The 19,149-nt window shown below is 41.3% G+C and overlaps 1 protein-coding gene across 11 annotated transcripts in view; it reads right to left on the bottom strand.

The window, feature by feature from the left end:
* The window catches only part of DTNA (dystrobrevin alpha), a 223,238-nt gene that overhangs the window by 12,027 nt on the left and 192,062 nt on the right, over positions 1-19,149 (bottom strand). For all 11 annotated transcript variants that reach the window (XM_059860149.1, XM_059860118.1, XM_059860159.1 and 8 more), the window contains 8 exons: positions 19,047-19,134; positions 16,129-16,226; positions 14,652-14,765; positions 11,310-11,406; positions 5,878-6,037; positions 2,999-3,088; positions 1,713-1,881; positions 855-987 (listed from right to left, as the gene is read on the bottom strand). In XM_059860149.1, coding sequence (XP_059716132.1) covers positions 855-987; positions 1,713-1,881; positions 2,999-3,088; positions 5,878-6,037; positions 11,310-11,406; positions 14,652-14,765; positions 16,129-16,226; positions 19,047-19,134 — 949 coding nt within the window. The remainder of the gene's footprint in view (positions 1-854; positions 988-1,712; positions 1,882-2,998; positions 3,089-5,877; positions 6,038-11,309; positions 11,407-14,651; positions 14,766-16,128; positions 16,227-19,046; positions 19,135-19,149) is intronic.

Here is a 19,149-nt window from a genome sequence, read left to right as displayed (position 1 = left end):
AAAGTTATTTTTGCTTTCTTCAGCTCTGCTCCCAAATAACTGAACTAGGTTTTCCCTCCTATTGACACTACTTCTAACTTTATAAGAAGTAATGTACTTTAAATAAGTATTTTAATTCATATATTCCAAGTCAGAATAACTGAAAACATGGCAATAATCTGCAACTCCAGGTAGATGTGGAGACCATAATGCAAATATGGGCATCTACGGAATTCCAGCTCCCCCTGGCATATATGCTTTGCTCAGACTCTTAAACAAATGCCCTTTGAGAGCTTCCTGAGGGAGGTGTTTAATAACAAATCCCCAGGCTTCTCTGCACCAGATGCTTGTTGAACACTTGGTTCTCTGGGATACAGTTTGTTCCAGACTCTTTTCTGTACCTCCAGATTCTGACAATGACAGTAACACCGACTGCACCTGAGCTTCAGTTCACATTAGAGAAACCCTTATGAATGTTTCTTGCTATTGGAGAAAAAAAAAAAAAAAAAAAGAAAATAGCAGGACATCTTGACACCACCAACCAGCACCTAGGGCAGTGGGAAATGAGCTCTAAGTGACTTGGTAGGCGAACAAGCTCAGAGGCAGGTCTGTAACCATTGTTACCTGGTTCCCTGGTACCTGTATGGACCACTGCTGTGTGCCTCAGGCAGTGTGGTCTTCTTGGATATGCACAAAGGCTGGATGCATGTGTGTCTGTGTAAGGGTGGCAGCAGTTTTTGGAATGCGACTGCTCTGGTAACCCAGAAGAGATCACACCCCAGAGCCCAGGGCTGGTTAGATGGCCATGGGCACTTGAGGGCCATCATCCCTTCTCACTTATGGAGAAACATGGGCAGTTGGTGTCCTTCTCCCACCTGGTACGCCTCATCCTGCAGCTTCTGCTTCAGGTACTCCTCCATTTTCAGTTCATTCTCCAGCTGGCGGACAGAGTCGTTCTCGTAATTTTCATCATCTGCTCTGACATAGGGGTCTCCATCTTCTGTAACCCTGAAGACAATTATTAATAAATAGCCTCCTGAGATAAATGACATTCAGGGTCAATAAAACTTCCTTTTATTGTAACCTATGAGGACTTTGGGATACTTTTAGGCTAACCACATGCTCCACTAGTTAGTATTTTCCTGGCAGTGGAGAACACTTCTGTTATTCCCCTCTCTCATGAAGTACACCAAAGGGCATATTCTGCTGAAGGCACTCCCCGAAGGAAATGAGTAACAAAAGTTTTCAATAACTTCATACAAAGAGGCTGAACTAAAAATAACTAGAAAGATGCCTATTGTCTCTGAAAGGAAGGATCAGGCTGCAAAAATCAATCTGTTGGTTCATCAATTGAGTAGGTCAATGAAAAGCATTCTGTCTTTTCCATTTACACATTTCTCCTTTTCCAGTGAGCCCAACAGGTCCCTCGGTCTGGATAAACAGAGAATAGGACTGCAGGGCATGTTTGGGAAAACAGCTGCCCCACAGCCTCCATGCTGCCTGAGTGTTCCAGGCTGGATGTGTGAGACAGCTCACTCCGGAAGGAGTCCTAAGTTCCAGGCTTTATTGTTTACAGAGCCCACTACTATGTAACCATGAAGCAGTCCTCACTTGGATTTATGTTTGGTTTTTTTTTACCCAATAATTGAGAGGGAGAGGAAATACTGTGTGCTTCACCCTGTTTCCAGAGGAGGAAGAAAGAGATCAGGAAGAGGTGTCAGGCAGGTACTCACATGTCACTGCGGATGGAGCCGGTGGCAGCAGCGCTGTGGATGTATCCTGGCTTCCGGGCGTGGATCTGTGCCAGGAAAGCCTTCTCAGATGTTGGGGAGGGAACCAGATCATCAAAATGAGTCCGGCCAAACTCAGAATCCACATTGCTCTCTGTCTCGCTGCCCACTTCTGTGAAGGAAAAAGTCTCATTTAACTTCCCCAAAAGTACACATGCCTGCATTTCTTTGCCTGTCGGGGTCTCTAGCTGGTCAGAGGGACCCCGAGAAAAGTTGGAAAGCCTCTCTTCCCAGCCCCGCGGTTGAAGAAGGAGTCAGAGCTCCTCATTTCTCAGTCTCAAGGTTGTTTATTGTATCTTAGTGATAAAATTCTTTCTCCTGTCCAGCTGAGGTCCGCTCAGCAGGACAGTCCGAGGCACTCTGCCTGCCCCCCGGGGCAGTGTTATGCCTTTATACTAAAAACTATGTATACAATGTTTAGAATTACTTTCCAATACCTATCACCTATGTTAGACAGTGAGCTTCTACTCTAAACCAATCTAAAAGTGCCAACATCACAGCAGATGGAGGCCAAGGAGAAGAAGGAGAAAGGCAGGACACACCCAGCTCCCTCCATCTTGCCCCCCTGAATACCCATTCTAAAAACCCCAAAATCTATTTTTTCACCCCGTGATAAATTCACTATCATTCTACTTAATTTGTCGTGGCTTGCAGATCTTCATCTGAGGTTGGTAACTTGCTCCACGAGTCATAATCAAAACCACAGGCATTTTTGGGCTCTGTGCCAGGGTCCCTGAGACCCCTGGCAGGGGTTGTGGGCCCTCCAGGGCAGCTAGAATTTCCTGGGCTCCCACATTTGCCTTTCCAACTGAGAATACCACCTCCTCATAGTGATTAAAAGCATATTATTCTACTTATATTAGCAAAACTTACAGTTTTCTTCTTGTGGTAGGACCAAATACCAAAATGTTTGCTTATCTCAGTTATTAGGTAGGATATTTTAGTGGTAATACTACAGACTGCATTTTACAACAGGTCCTGTATGATCTATGCTAAATCTAATTTCTAACGAGTGAAATCCCACTCAGTGTGGAATCACAGACAAATTTTTCACTGTATCCAGTTGCACCTCTACCATGACTGCTGAGTTCCAGAAGCTGTAACTTCAGGATTTTTTTAAACAAAAGCATAAAAAGCTTTGAAGATACATATCTTCCTACCTCCCACGTTTTTCATACAAATGTGAAATGTCACTGTGGCAATTACTCCCCCTCGTAAGCCTCACTCACCAGAATTTAGTTCTTTTACCAAAGAAGACATGGTGTTGGTGATTGAATCTGCTGCCACCAGCAAATCATTTCTTAAGTTTCGTCTTGCACCTGAAGCAAGAGATGGACAAAGCACATGTTACCATTATTCACATGACATATGTCTTACTGTTGAAAGCAGTTTTGACCCTGCTGAAAGCTGTCACTGTGATAATTTGGGGTATCAAAGACCTTGTGAAGGGCACGTGCAGAAGAGTTCTCTGCAGAATGGCCTCATTTACTTATGCTGTATGCAAAAGCAGAAGCCTATCCTCATGCTTCATTTAACCACAATGCCAGATATGTGGAGATTATTCATTGCCATCAAGCTTGCATTTGTGTGGTGACACCAGCAGACCAGGCCTGGAAGATTAAATCCAGCGTGAACTCATTTACAGTGCCTGTGGGGGAGGAGGGAAGAAACAAAGTGTTTTCTCTAAGTTCCCACAGCTCAGTTTAATGACACCATTATTGCCAGATATTTGCCAGACAATTATGGCAAATGTTGAAGAAACACACTTGACCTCATCTCTCATCAAGACTATATGGATTTCTCTTCTCTGCTCCCTCTCTGCCTCTCCTGTAGCTCTAGGACTTTCTTGTATATTCTATAATTTACTCTCTTTCTCTCTCCCTCCAGCCCCTCCCCTTTTTTTTTTAATAAAGGAAGCACTACTGCTTCTCTAAACAGCCCCAGGCTGCTTTTAAACTCTTTCTAATAACGCATCTAAAAGTGTTTCCCTGCTGAACCTGGCAATATTCCCTTAACCATCAATCAGGAGAGATTCTTGTGAGCTGCATGGAATACTCCTTCCTTAGGAGGGGTCTGTGGGTAACATGTGCTTAACTCCCTCAAATCCCAAACACAGACACTATTGTTGAATAGCTGAATAATCATTATATTCCACAGAATCACTAGTCTTACAAATGGAATTATTTACAGGAATTGGCTACTGTAGATTTTTTAAAACTTGCTGAATGCAAACTAATACATTTAAAAAAGTTTCTCAAATCCTGAAGAGGTTTTTTTTTAATGTATCCACAGGCAAATAGTTACTGGAATGTAAATTACAGAATTATATTAGTTCAGCTCTCTCTTACACACACACAACCACTCCCTCTCTAAAGTCTTTCCAAATTTGTGCCTCTGAACTACTGCAAATGCTGTGAAAGAGAAATGGAAACAATGAAGAGAAAACGTCCTTTAACCACGGCTTGTCTGCATTATGTGTGTATAGGCAGATCTCTCCTGGTGCAGCAGAGAATGGAGCCATAAAATCTCAGCCCAACCCCCCTCACAAAGTCATATGTCAAGATGTGACAGAATGCTGGCTTCAAGTTCTTTGGCTTTGACCTTCCCATCTAGAGCTTACAGTAAATAATGACACAAACCTAGGTATTTATCAAATACAGCAGTTTTAAAATGTGATCACATAACTTCTTATATTGCTTTTGATCTTCAACAGAACACGTTTTTACACTTAAAATGCATTTGCCTGAGGCAGACCTAGCATTGTTTATGGATATTTTATTGTGGACACTATATTATTTATCTTACTCTTAACTCTAGAAGAAGCTGTCCCATAATAGCATAGGAGTTAGGGCTCCATATTTTTGCCTGTCTTGATTTTTCTCATAGCAGGCAAAAAGGAAAACATACTGCACGTTTTTCTTTTGCCACAGAAAATGAGATTAGCAGCAACCCGTTATGTTGGGATCAGGAATTATGCCTATGTTCAATACCTGAACTGACCAGTGCTTTAGGAGAAAGTTCTTGATTGCATTACAGATTCAACCTTGTCCAAAAATACACACAAAGACACAATTCACAGGAAAATCAAGGGGAAGGGTGCATGAGAGGGCTGCACTGGGTTTCTGGGAAGAAGCATTCCTCCACTGTGGCAAAGGAACTTCTGAACTTACATTTAAACTCATGTTTAATTTGTGCTGGGTAAAGAAGGAAAAAACTTATTTGGATCATAGAAATGCAATTATGCAAATATTTTAGAGAGAGCAGATTAAAAAATAAGGAATATTTCTTCATTTAGATAACACAGACTACCCACTTTCTGTGTTATTCAACATAATTTAATTTGTGGCCTTAGAAATTCAAAAGAGTTTATAATTTATTCTTACTTGTAAAAAGAGTGGGAAGGTGATGACAATTTTCTGGAAATGTAAAGAAAGGGTTCACCTAGACTTTAAGACTTGATTCCTCTCTAGTCTAACTGGACCCTCTCAGGCCCAAAGCAAAAAGACAAGGGACAACAGTCACAAGCTGCATCAAGGGATGTTCCAACCAGATAGAAGGACAATGAATTTACACAATAAGGATGGTGAAACACTGCAACAGAGAAAATGAGTGACAGGAGCCATCCAGAACTCAGCTGGTAAAGGTCCTGAATGGATTGATCTCACTTTGAAGCCCTCTTTCTTGGGGTGGAAGAACACAGTGACTTACAAAAGCCCTTTCCACCTGAACTAATTCTATGATTGCATCATTTACTTCTAGCAAAGTCTTTATTTAAAACACACTGACAATGCCTGCTGAGGTCAATAGCAATTTTTCTGGTTAACAGAGCAGTGATAACCGTTCTCAGCCTCTTGCATCAGAATTCTTTCTTACCCCCAGCTCCATTAATTGCCATCATTGCCCAGTTTCTGCCTACCTGCTTGCTTTCACAGCTTGCTTTGATGGCTGAAAAGCTGATTTTCAATGGCAAAATGCAGTTGTCACAGACAATTTTTGTTTTGTGTCATTGCATGCAACTCAGAAGCTCAAGTACACTAAGTCAGTAACTACAAGAAATAATGATTCTTCAGTCTCCAGGTGCCTCAGCCCAGCTGTTAACGAGACTTACTTTGTGCAAAGGCTTCCTGCACATCACCTCCCACCCCGGTCAGAGAGTCCTGAGGTGCGTGGGTCGGGGTGGAGCAGGCAGAGGCAGACCTGATGGGCATGGGAATGGGCCGGCTGATGGTGTGGCTGGGCGAGGAGCGTGGGGAGCCGGCCCCCTGCGTCTGCAAAACAACCAAGGCGTTAATCAGGCTTTGCAAGAGCCTGCCTGCTCTCCTGGCCACCCATCCCTCAGCTTAAAGGCATCATCGTGCTGCTTGTACATCAGTTGGGTAGTGTTAATTTTGCTAGAAGAAATAAACCAAAGTCAGTTGTTAGTTGACAGCAAGGCTTCTGTGTTGAGAAACAGTAAGTAGGAAAATATGAGTCAAAATCTGACTTCCTTCAAGCATGGGAAAATGTCAGGCAGCTAAATTAAAGAAAAATCCAAGTTAATAAAGAGCACACTACAGAGCTCTCTGCCCTCTCCCCTCTCACTCCCCCAGTTCACATGCATGCCTGCTAAACTGTGACCCATTCTGGCTGTGAGAAGGGGAAAGCTGCTGGCACCAGCCTGGCTTTCAGCCTGGGCAAAGGACTGCAGCAGGCCCTTTCAGCAGAGCCCTGCCCTCCGCCTGCCTGCAGGACAAGTTCATGGTACATGCAACCTCTCAATCACATAAAAGTCTGACACAATAAATAATACACATTTCTGCTTTTTATTTGGAGCTAGAGAACTATTTAAGCTACTATTAAATTATCTGCTCCACATACTCAGACACTCCCAAAACACTCTGGGGATAGGGCAATATAAATTCCTGCCATGGGTTCAGCTGCTGGAAGTGAAAATGTTTTAACACCAGTCATATAAATGTCATGCTGTTAGCACCTCACAGTTAGGATCACTTAGCTGAAACTCAAGCAGGCTTTAAAAAAATTGCAATTTTTACTAATGCAGCTAGGTGAACGATATCAAGAGACACAGCTCTCTTCCCACCCTCTGTTTTAAAGTCCTGGGGATGTGTGTCCATGTAAGAAAAAACTAATGCTGGAACCCACACCTAACTGCACATAGCTTTTGAAGCCCAGTGTTTAGCAGATGCCAAGGGTGGAGGTGGCGTGAGTGCTTTTAAAGGGGAGCTGCAACACAAGCTCCTGGTTGTTTTCAGTCAAAAGTGACTGGAAAGGTGGTGTTTCCCTTGTCTTGGCTTTATTTTAAAAACATAGGAGAATTTCTTAACTCTTCCCATAGCATTTATTTTGACTCTGGTATTGATTGCCACTGCAGCTCTGATTATGTTTGGCAAATATGTTCTAAGAAAGACCAGAGCAGGCCATTGCAGACTGAGTGCAGCATTGTCCTTGAGACTTTTATAAATTCCTGACCTGCACCATAAATAATGTATCAGAATACTAAGCTATTTGTTCTTTTATCCTATCACCCCTTTCTAAGAGACATTATCACCTGAAAGCCATCAAAGGTAAATTAACTTTATGAGAAATAAGCACATTACCGATGGAAGAATGGAGGATTTAATACTTATAATTTCTTTAATTATTGGTTTTGGAACATTTACATGATGGATGGAAAAGGCAAATTGAATATATAAAGGCCAGATGCTCTCCTGTTTCTAGAATCATCTATACCAGCTCCAGCAGAAATGGAGATATTCAGTCCTCCAGAGGAAGTGCCCAGAGCAACTTGGAGATGCTCCAAGGTCCCCGTTAGTCATAACCCCTGCACATCAGGCAGGGCACCCAGAATCTACAGCTTTCTTTTTTCATGCCCTGATGGAGCACATTTCATCCTCACTGAAACACATTTGCGAAAGAATTTTTGGTTGTCAGCTCTCTGAAAGACAAGTGCCATTTTTCCCTTGCCTTTTTCCTTAGCTCCCTTTTGCCTTTGATCTCTGTTCTGGGAACACCAACAACAGTGGGAACTTTCAGAGAAAGATGAGGAAAAAAGTGGACAAAATTTGCTTCCTGACATCAATTCATATTCAGGAATGAACTTCAGAATAGGCATTTACTAAAAATAACACTTGCCTGCCAGTACTTCTGGGCTGGAATTTTCCCTTAAGACATGTGGAAACTGCTGCACACCCAGTGCTTACCCTCTGTCTGCTCTGCAGCTATGACTGAGATCTTGTGTTTATGATAAACACAAAATGTTTGGGAAGGACAGGAAGATGAAGCATTCAGAGTTCCTTGCCCAGGAAAAATCTCCTCACTTTTTACACTATTTGGGCAGTATGAGATGGAACTGATGAACAGCAAGTTAAAATAGGAGGATATAGGGAATGCCTGATTTCAGAGAGGTGAGAACTCAATCTATTTTACTCATTTAGATCCATCTCAGCTCAGTTTTGTGGGAATGAAGTGGTATTAGGATTGGATTCCTGCTTAGTGGTTATCAGGAAAATTGTGGTTTTCAAAGGCTGAACCTAATGGTTTGAAATTAAAGCCAGTCTGAAAGACAGCCAGTCTTAACTTCTTGGTAAGGACAGCAAAGAAGAAAAGCCCTGAATTGCTCTCAAACCTTGACAGCTCTACCAGCTAAGGATTAAAGCATGCTGAAAGGGGAGCTACCACAGCCACTGTGGATATTTGGATGGCTCCAGCTTTTGTGTAGTACTTGGTTGCAGCTATCATGTGTTCTCATGCTCCCAGGAAAATTTTCAGGTATTTTATTTAATTCACCATCCCTAATCAAATTGCTACAGCTTTTAAGTTAACTCTTCCTAGACAGGAATATTTCCCCACTATCAATCGTCATGCATGCTTAGCATAAAATGCTTGAAATGAAAACTGGCTTTACAGGAGTTTTAGCCCATTGCTCCCTCTGCTGGGACTGAACTGGGATGACAGATGGGGAAATCACACAGCCTCATCAAATGACAGGGATGTGAAGAACTCATTATCCTTTCTCAAGGAAGGGCAATGGAGAAATAGATAATTCATAAGCTTTAGATGAATTGCCAGGCTGCTCATTCCAATTGAATTCCTCCAGAAATTAATTTAATCCTGTTTCTCTCAACAGATCATGAAATGGCATAGCATAATGGGGATCATTAAATGGAAATGGTGAGAGTAATTCTTTAGCATCATCACCTGGTATTCAGTGAGGCTATTACTCTTGGAAAAAAAAGCCATAAAAATACCTCATAGCAGCCTGAAAATGTGCTTTCACTTACACCGTCCAGTGAACATCTTATATGATAAGGTAACTCCTGTTCCACTGGAAGCTTCCCTTTTGCAAATAGAATCAAAAAAGACAGCCCTTAGATAGAGGTGGTATTTGGGCAGATTTATTTTTTTGAGTGCAACTCTACAAAAATTAGCCTAATGTTGGTTTTATGAAGGTGAAAATTAGCCAAATGTTGGTTTTATGAAGGTTTGAGTACCTACAAACTCTGCATGCTGTATCACAGACAGAACAGATCAGACTTGTGACTGCACTTCTGCCAATGAAAGCAGGAGGAAGTGTGTTTTGTCAAAATGAAACACTTTTACTGAACTCATAAATCAGACTGCTATCTGAGAAGTGCCTTTTTTTTAAGCATAATATATTTTCAAGATCCATTACCATGGATCTGAAAAGCTCAGAAACAATTAAATCTTCTAAAATTTACTATTATTAATGAAAATACTTCCTCTTTTTGATCTAGGCTGCAGGAAACATTCATTTCCCTGAAGACTCATGGGACTGCTAGCATCAAGGCCAGCTTATAAAGATGTGCACACTATGCCCTGACTTTCTGGATAAAATGAGCTTTCAAACCCACTGCCCTTGTCTAATTTAAGCTCAGTTATGTTTTTCTTGAAAGTACAAAATTTCTCATTACATTTTCAAAATGTTATCTATTGAATTAATATTCTATTGGTTTCACTACATTTGAGGTGTGGTTTTTATACCTTACATGTTTTAATTTAGAGGAGTGAGGAAAAGATTGCTTGTAGCTGTGACTCGCTTTCTAGAGCGCTAAGATGTTTCACTGTGAAAATTGCTCCAAGACACTAATGTGGGAAAGAACTGCAAAATATTAATTTTGGTCAAAAGAACACACACACTTCTCAAGCTAGAGAAGGAACACAAATCACAGGAACACAATCACATTTAGGAGTTAGTGAGGCATCCAAAGAGAAGGTAACTTGCTACCTGTTTAAATTCTTCTTCCTAAAGAAAAAGAGGATCAGCACATGAGATGAGCCAGGATGTAAGTGAAGAACAAAAACCCAAATTTGGAGCACAGGGTTAAAGGTGCAATCAGGATAGTTGAAGATATGAGACCAGGTTAAGGTCCCACCTCTGCACTCTTTGAAGCACCAAAACAGTGCAAAGTGCAAAGCTGCTGTCATTTCCTACCCCAAATTTTCTTTGTCCAGCTAGTGACTAACCTTCACTGCTGGTTGTGGCACTGCAGCATTCCATGGGTAGAACCAAAAGTATCCTGCCTAGTTCCAGCTCCCAAAAATCTGCTGGCTCTTCAGTGGGCCCTGCTGCTGAGGTGCCACCAATTCATGCATTGCGGCTGCAAAGCTTGTGTTTGAGGAGGGGCAAGTGACAAAAGGTGACAAACTCATCCTTTGGTGCAAATGGATCTAAATGGATGCATGTTCTATCTAAATGGAGGCATGTTGCTAAAAGAAATTCCTTCTGCTTCTATCTGAGCCATATTTGACCCAAGTTGCACTGAATTTCCATGAACTCATTTGAGCTGCCATAGACAACAACTAAAGAGACTCCTGTGCTACTCAGGGAGCTTTCTTCCAATGTGATTTTGTGGCATCATCTGTCCTGAAGTATATCAGGTAAAATAAGGCTGCAAATAAAACACATATTCCATCTTACCCTAGCCTGTCTTTAAAAATGCACATATTTTTTGATCTCTTCATTCTTAACTGATATCCCAGTTGAGACATGTTTCATCTCTTTAACAAGGGCCTGCTTCTGTATCCCTGAAAATGAAACAACTGTTCTAGGGAAAGTGCCTCTGAGCTGAGAGAGATAGCTGTGGTTGTCAAATGACTCACCTGAGAGAACCAGAAACTGAATAAATTAAAGAAACTTGAACTTAAGACCAAAGTTAAAGTTGAAGGCCTAGTGATTCTATACTGTCAGCTGCAGTGAATAATAGTGTACAGTACTGAGGTTTTTTCCTTACAGCTAACAGTTAACTTGTTTTATGTGTTGGTTTCTTTTCTTTTTCTTACTCCTCCCAGCAGCAGGTGACAATGATGATGCAGCACTGCTACAGTAATGACATTATCTGAGCATCATCCGAAATCCCTGAATTAAAAGACCAAGGCAAAACACAAAAAGGGAGGGAAACACAGCCAAATTTTGTGGGTAGAAACAGTCAGGTTCTGCAGAATTCTGTGGTTAAATATCCTCCCTCTCCTCTCCCACTTCACTTTGTGTTTTCCTTGGCAGTACCAGGTGGAGCTCCTTACCTTCAGCAGTTTCATGAGGCCTTCCAACTGAACCATCAGCTCCCTTCTGCTTTCCTGGAGAGCAGACATCCTCTGTTCCAGCTCATCCTTCCGCTGCCTGAGAAACAAGGAGACCTGATCACAGCTTAGCCCTCACAGCAGCAGTAGCTTTTGACTGCACCATTCTGCCAGCCCTACTATGGGGACACATGCCTACAGACCACAGGAAAGCAAACACACAGGGTGAATTCAGCACAGGGTTTAGAAATGTGGCTCCATGAAGGCTAGGGAGCTCCCTCTCACTGGGAATCCTCATAGGACTGAATAGTGATTAGGGAAAAGACAGACACTGACACAGACCCTTCTTCAAAGAACAAATGAGGTTCAAACAAGCTTGTGTTATAGTCCCTTGTGCAAATGCCTGGCAATTTTAGCTTTGGAACTCTCCAGTCAATAACCTCACTAGCTGTCAGGAGAAATTAAAGCCATGCCCTGAAGGACAGGAAATTATAGCAGGGGCACTGAACACAGTGAGATATGAGAGAAGCTGAGAGACTTCAGAAATTCAGACAAAACCCCACAGTAATCTGCTTTTGTTTCTATTTTTTTTCCTGAAAACAAGAGGAAGACTATCACATAGTATAGCTATAACTGCTTGAGGTTAGCTCTTTGCACCCAGAGTCCAGTGCTGGTTGTGTGACACTGTGAATACTGAGCCACTCCAAGTGTGACAGTCTCTCTGTGCCCCCATAAATCTGAACAGCTTTGATTCTGCACAGCTCCACTACACAGGATGGGGGAACAGCACTTGCACACATTAAACCAATAAATTGTGGGAGGTCTCCACATAAAAACAAAATAAAATTGTTGTCTCCTGGAAGTTACGATATAATTAACATTACTACTGAAGAATACACATATATTTTATACTCTACTGCATTGCAAATAACATACAAACTATGGTATGGTGTTAGCTTTGTACTACCTACAAAATACGACAATTTAATCCTAAATGGAAAAGCACTGGAAGCACCAAGACTTAAGTACGTTTCCTGTATTTAGGGCAATATGAAACTGATTTTGAGCCTTCAGTGTGAGCAACTACAGATACAGACAACATTGATTTCTACAGGACTGCCCATGTGTGCTATCCCTCACCTTTATAATAGGATCTTATAGTAACACTGCCAGGTTGCATTTACTCTTCTGAAGGATTGATCTATTTCCTGCTACAAAATGCCTGTGTTGGCTTTACTTTTCTGGATGGGTAATGGTTGGAAATGCTATGAACTGTACAAAGGCAGCAGAGTTTATTATTTAATAAAAATAAGGTCCATGTAATTCAAAGTGGCAGATCCTAGTACAGAGCTCTGCTGGGTTTTAGATTCATTCCAGAGGGAGAGAGGAGCTAAGCAGTATGCACTGTACAGACTACTCCTTTGAGGGTTTTCTCCTGCTGTTCTCCAGAGCAAATTCTTGGAAGTAAGGGGTTTTCCAACCTGTCTCCAAGACAGTACTGGTAATGTGAAGGAATGCTGTGTGCAGGACCTCATTTCAGTGAGTGTCACACTATAGCAGCTTGTGAAAGATGGTGGGACAGGTATCCACAACATGGCTTACAGATTCCAGCATTTCTTAATACAGCGTGAACTGAATTGCTCTACAGCCCTAAGTGCTTCAAGCCTGAAAAATCAGCAGGGTAACAGACATAAATCAGGGCTGCTACCCTGAGTCCTGCTGTTTTACACATAAGAACAGCCTTGTTCCATCTTAGGTGTCTAGGAATTTGAGGTGGTGTCAAAATTCTCCAGTAAATCCAAAGTCAAGACTTTTGCCTTTCAAATGGTGAACATTTCAGAAGGAATGCTAAGTAGTTCAGACCCAGAGATTATAAGTTATTTTCTGATTCTCATACTGCATATTAAATCAGGGAAGGTATAGGTGAGGAATTCAGTATCACTGCCCTAAGGACATCACATAGCAAGAAATTAAAATAAGGGTATTATGCTTTAGTATGTGTATCAAAATTGAAAAGAGGTAAAAGCTAAGTAGTCAGCCTGCTAACACTGCACAATCATTCCTTTTTTCTTTTTTTTTTTTAAAGTATTATGAATTTTATTAGTCAACTACATAGAAAGCTGATTTCCTAAACCTGCTGAAAATGGGCTTTTGGTTTGATGGACAGGAGTTACATTACTGTATATTTTACAGTGCACACATTTTCATGGCAGTCAGTGTTATATGCCTCACACAACATCACTTGCCTGTAGATCTCTAGAAGTAATTACAGATTAAAATCCCTCATAGAAATGAAGAAGCTAATTTGTATTTAGATTGGAAAGCCAAAGTAATGATTTGTGAATCAGAAAAATATTTTTGTGTGGAAAACTCCATAATAAAACTATCAAGTATTTTTAAAGAAAAAAATTTAGCACAGTTTCTTACAGTAATTTCCTTTGGATATGCATCAGACCACTAAAATATCAGTTGTGTGAGGAGTGGCTAAGTGGCAAAAAATGTTCATTAGCCAGGGGGCAGAGCAATCTAGCATTGTTTCACTGGAAAGAAAAAACTCTCTTCTCTATTCATATAGATCATATTGAATAGTTCTTATTGGATTCTCTGTCTGGCTCTCACAATGCGAACTTCAGGACTTCCAGGGAGCCTATGGATCTGGGCCAATGACAATTGTACTTCTTCAATGTGATATACATTGGGAATTAGTAAATCCATGTAGATATCATAACTAACATGCAGTCACATCCATATTAATGTTTGTAGCTTGGTGGGATAACTGGAGGAAGGATCCTCTAAATCTTCAGCAGCTGCAGATGACATCACTCTTCACCCCCCACGTGACAAGGAGGATCATTCTGCAGCCTGGTTTTGCACCACAAAGAGAACTGACCTCCCCTTAAGAGTTCAACACATGGGGGAAATTAGATTAACATCTAAGTCTGGCTGTATTTTCATGTAGTTCTCTATTTTCTTCAGCATAAACTAGAAATCTTTGTAAAGGCATTTGTTCTGAACATTTTTTCCCATATAATTAATGGCATTTGGACCAGGCTGTGGGGACCTGTTCCAAACGACCTAAGGGCCTCACTCTGCAAATACTAATGCATGTGCTTAATTTAATGTAGAGGAGTAATATGTGAGATTTCTCATGCACACAGTTTAAAGCAAGCTTAATTACTTCTAGGACAACGGGCTGCACCAAAAATGGATAAAAAATACACCTTGGCTGACTTACTTTAAAAAGTCTCCAAAAACATAAGCCAGGCTTATCTTTTATTTCTTCTCTTGCTGAGAATGACTGGTTGGCCCTTGTCAAGGCCAGAGGTTTTACTCTTGTGAGCTTACCTCAGGAGCCGCAGCTCTGCAAGGAGAGTGGGATTTTGTTGGGCCTTCTCTGGTGTGGGCTGAGACGCTTGCTCATGTTCAAGTCGCAGCCTCTGAATCTCCTGCAGGATTTCTCTTGGGGAAGAGAATAAGCAGAAGACCATAAGTCATTAATTTTCCACAAAAGCAGCTCCCTGGACATTGTGAGAGGTAAAAAAGCATGACTGTATTTAGCTTTAAATCAGTGAAGATGTAGGTAAAGTTACTTGTTTGCAGCCAACCAAAGAAGCCCTCAGCAATGGGAGAGTTTTCTGAATAAACTCTTAGGATTTTGCCATAAAGGGAAATCATTCTTCAAATCCCCTAAAAAACACAGGTAGACATAAAATAGCGCCATGCTTGACAGAACTGCTCCCTTTTAATTCTTCACCATGAATATCTCCAGCACCTCGTGAACTTAAAAAAAATTGAAGTAACCTTTCTGGACATTGTGGAGTATCAGAGAAAATATTTAGCCCTTTAAAATACTTTTAATGGAAGCAGAGATGTGAGAGCAGTGGACAAGTCACAGAAAAGCACTTTAGCAAGACTTGTTACGACTGGCTTGTGAGCCCTGGAGTGCTGTCAAAAGGCTAATACAAAGCTCCACAGCAGAAGGTTGAAACCTTTGTGAATTTTGCCTCTTCTTCACAATGTGCTGGAAGCAGACGGTCAGGAGGCAGCCTCGAACTATGAAAGGCAAATCGAGACTGGAGCTGGTGGTGCTCATTACACGGTGACAGAAGGCAATGCAGAGTTTGGAATCGGAAACCATCTGGTCTGGGCTAGCCTCTGTTTTATGGTCCAGCACTAAAAGCAGAGCTCTGCTGCCATACATTTCATGGCATCAGGCAGTCTGGTACCAAGGGCCAGGTCCTCTGCTGTTAACAAACAGGCATCACTCCTTTTTTGGGCCGGCTGGCCTATTTCTCCTGGACACTCTCTCTCAGTCTCGGTCACATCTGCACCTCCTGTCTCATTTGATCAGCAGCCTAACTTGCTGCTAATCTTCCTGCTAACCTCTCCCAGGCAGACTGTGTTCTGAAGAGCTTTAATCATCTTTTTCCTGAATAAAAGCAGGGGAGCATAACATTACAAGCGTGACTGATCCTTTTATCATTTCATGTTATAGTGCTACTGAGAATCCAACTGAAAGTTAATCCAGTTTTGAAACGGGACAGACTTTTTTTCAAACTCTTAACAAACAGCAGCTGCAAACAGTAAAGTACCCATGATTATATCACGTCATTGGACATTACACTTCTGAAAACATGGGGTGGCTATGGATTTCAGAGCCTTTATCCTATTGTATGGACCTTTTTGTGCTCTGGGTTTTTTTTGTAGGGGGAAATGTATGTGCCTGTATGAGCACATTGTACAGGTGGTAAAAAATGCTAAGAAACAAACACATATGTAACATATGGGACTGAACAAAACCAGGTACTTAGTGGATCCTTACCGGTTTTTATTTTCCAGCTCTGCAATCAGCTGCCTTTGTTGCTTGTTTGCATCAATGGTGAAGGAGATATCTGATGCCCCTCTCTGCTGACTCGGCTGCTGTTGTAAAACAGAGAAGGCTGCATTGAAAGAGGAATAGCCAGCATGCACCTCGAGTTCAACACAGATCTGTTCTGTGAAATCTGTTTACAGAAAGTGCAGAACCAAGCTTGCCTACACTAAAAAAAGAACATTCACGTTGTGCTCATACCAGTATGGAACCACTGCTAGTAAAAGCAGAGTAAGTGCTAGAGTAAATAAGACTCAGTGTTTACCATCCTGTCAGTCACTGCTTTTTCACGCAGCTTCCTCTGAACCAATCATAAGAGGCAATGACACTGCTGCAGGCAGTTCCTGTAATGTGGCCCTTGATATTGATGCTACAGACAAGAGGAGCACACTGAAGCAAAAGGCAGTGTCTGCCTCCAGAAAGGATGGGAAGTGTTTGCAGTGCAGTGATGCTTCACGCTCTTAAAAGCATGGTTTTACTTTCAGTTTGAAAGCAGTGCTCAGTTTTCAGTATGGCTGTGTGGCCCATTTGGCCAAGTTTTCCTATCTGCTCTCATGATACTTCAGGAAATCTCTTTCCCCATGTTAGCGTTCAGGAACACATAATCACGAGAAATGATTATATGCAGGTGCTTTTATTGAAGAGCCCTGGGTGTCAGGGGTACAAACCCAAATCTGACTCCAACATAGGTTCGGGATGGATATGCTTTTATATTCTATCGTTATATAACTTTCATGTTAATTATTAAACTTACATTGTTCTATAGTATACATAGATTTCAGCCAAGCATAGCAACCTTAGACTAGGAACATACAGTTTCTCATTGTTCTTCTTATGATTATTCAATAATTATTTCAATTACTAAACAATCATCACATCTACCAATTATTCTACTTACGCAGGTAAAACACAAGGCTTAACATTTCAGAGTTTTATCTTAGCATTTTCCAGGGCCTCACTATCACCCAGTCCTTCAGGTACATCTTTTTTTTCTACCAGTAAAATTATATGAGAATTTGTCTCTCACCAAACTAGGCAGTGCTCACCACAGCTTCATTGGACTGTGCACTTTTTGAATGTTCATCAGCAATAATCAATCACTCTTTTCCTTGTTCACACTCATGTATTTCAGCATTGTAACAATGACAACACAGAGCAGGACATTTAGAAGTTTCACAACTATGAAAGATACCCATTTATTTCTAACTCCAACCTGAAAGAACCACATATTTAAAAATACTCTGCTGAGTTACTGCGGTGATACGAGGGTTCCTCACCACAAAAAGCCCTGTGAAGTGTAACTCTGGAGTGTTATTTTATGTGATGCAAGGCATCTCCTCTGCCAGGAGGTGAACCCTCAAAAAGGATGAAGATATATTTCAATAGCCTAACAAAGGTTAGGACTGTCTGTGGGAAAGGACAGTATGTTTCCCCCATAACCACATACTATCTTTTCTGCTATGGACACGTTTTCCCATTAATGCATCAACCACAGGGAAGCAAAACAGTGCATAAAGAACTGATACCCGCGGGTGGATGCCTTCACTCATACAGGAGGAAGCAAGATCTTTATCCTGAATGCCCACTGTTAGTAATATATTTAGTTCCTTAAAATCCAGGATGACTATCACCAAAGCTTTAAAAATTTCCACTGCCCCTACTGGGCATCACTCTTTTGCTTGGAAAGATTTCTCTTAATAGAAAACTCCTCTCTTCCTTCTGCCTCTTTTGTTCAAAGAGCAAAGATGGATGGCAATGAGAATTCCTTCAAGTCAGCTCTGTTTATACTGTTTTCCCCTACATAAAGGACACATGTTATATGAACTGATGTCAAATTTTTAACCAGAGATATTATTACTGGGGAATCATGTTCCCATAAAGAATTACTGTCTCTCAGGAATAAGACTGTCATCTACAGGTTGCCTTAAATTTGAAACACTGTGTCATATGTCTGGAAAGGATTGATTTGGGCTGGACTGGTAGAACAGGAGCACCCCTCTCCTCCCAAGCAGCTGCAGGTAGTGTGAAATCTCCATGACACCATCTGCACAATGCAGCAGATTTGTCTTCACCTGGTCTGAATGTGACTCAGTGTCTTTACACGATGTGTGGTGCCCAATTTCACCCTTTCAATTGACTCCACAGTGTGAAAATCTCATGTGAAAATGTTTCTGGGTGCTCCAGATCAGCTGCTTTTCACTTAACCATCATTCATGGACCCTTGTTCTATCAAATGGTCTGAGATCAAAAAAAAGTAGCTAGGTTGACCTTTTATGTACCATTTAAGATGTTATATAGTTTGATAAGGCTCCTGCTTCATTCTCTCTTGTTCCTGAATGCGGTTAGTGAGGTTTTAGCCTGTCATCACCTTCTATCTTTGGACACAGAGAGCAGAATAATCATTGCTCTGAAATGAAAATGGGAGCCAGGGCTAATGCAGGGGGTCATTACAGTCATCCTGCTGAAGAACATTCTTTAATATCCTTAGTACTTAAGCCCCTAGTGGCTGTGATATTCGAGCTAGAGAGTAAAATGGATTCACCACCTCATTTTTCCAGTACAGTAAATCATTAACCTTTAACCAAAGCTAGTCCAGACAATATTTTAGTCTTTCCTGAGTTCAAGATGTCAGACTCCCTCTGATGCAATTATTTAAATGCCACTGCATTAGTATATAGATTATATGCATTAGTATGTGGATTCAATGGACTGCATAAAAGTGTTATTATTAAAGCATAACAGCCTCTGATGAAAAGAATAGGGAAAAATAATCCATTAATCATTAGACTGTCAGATGTAATTTCCCTGATCTTGCCAAGCCCCTGGAACACGACAGAAGGAAAGTACCTTCCTTTAATTAAAACACTTACTGATGAAGAAGTTTCTGCTGCCAGCCTTGCTGCGTACCTGGCGATCAGCTTGTGTTCTTCATCCAGCCGACTTGCACTGTCAAGGACGCTGCTTAGGGGGAGA

Source organism: Haemorhous mexicanus, chromosome 1 (genome assembly GCF_027477595.1).
Source record: "Haemorhous mexicanus isolate bHaeMex1 chromosome 1, bHaeMex1.pri, whole genome shotgun sequence".
In the NCBI taxonomy this organism is placed as follows: Eukaryota; Metazoa; Chordata; class Aves; order Passeriformes; family Fringillidae; genus Haemorhous; species Haemorhous mexicanus.
Note: the sequence above shows the minus strand (reverse complement) of the source record. Positions and strands in the feature narration are given on the sequence as shown.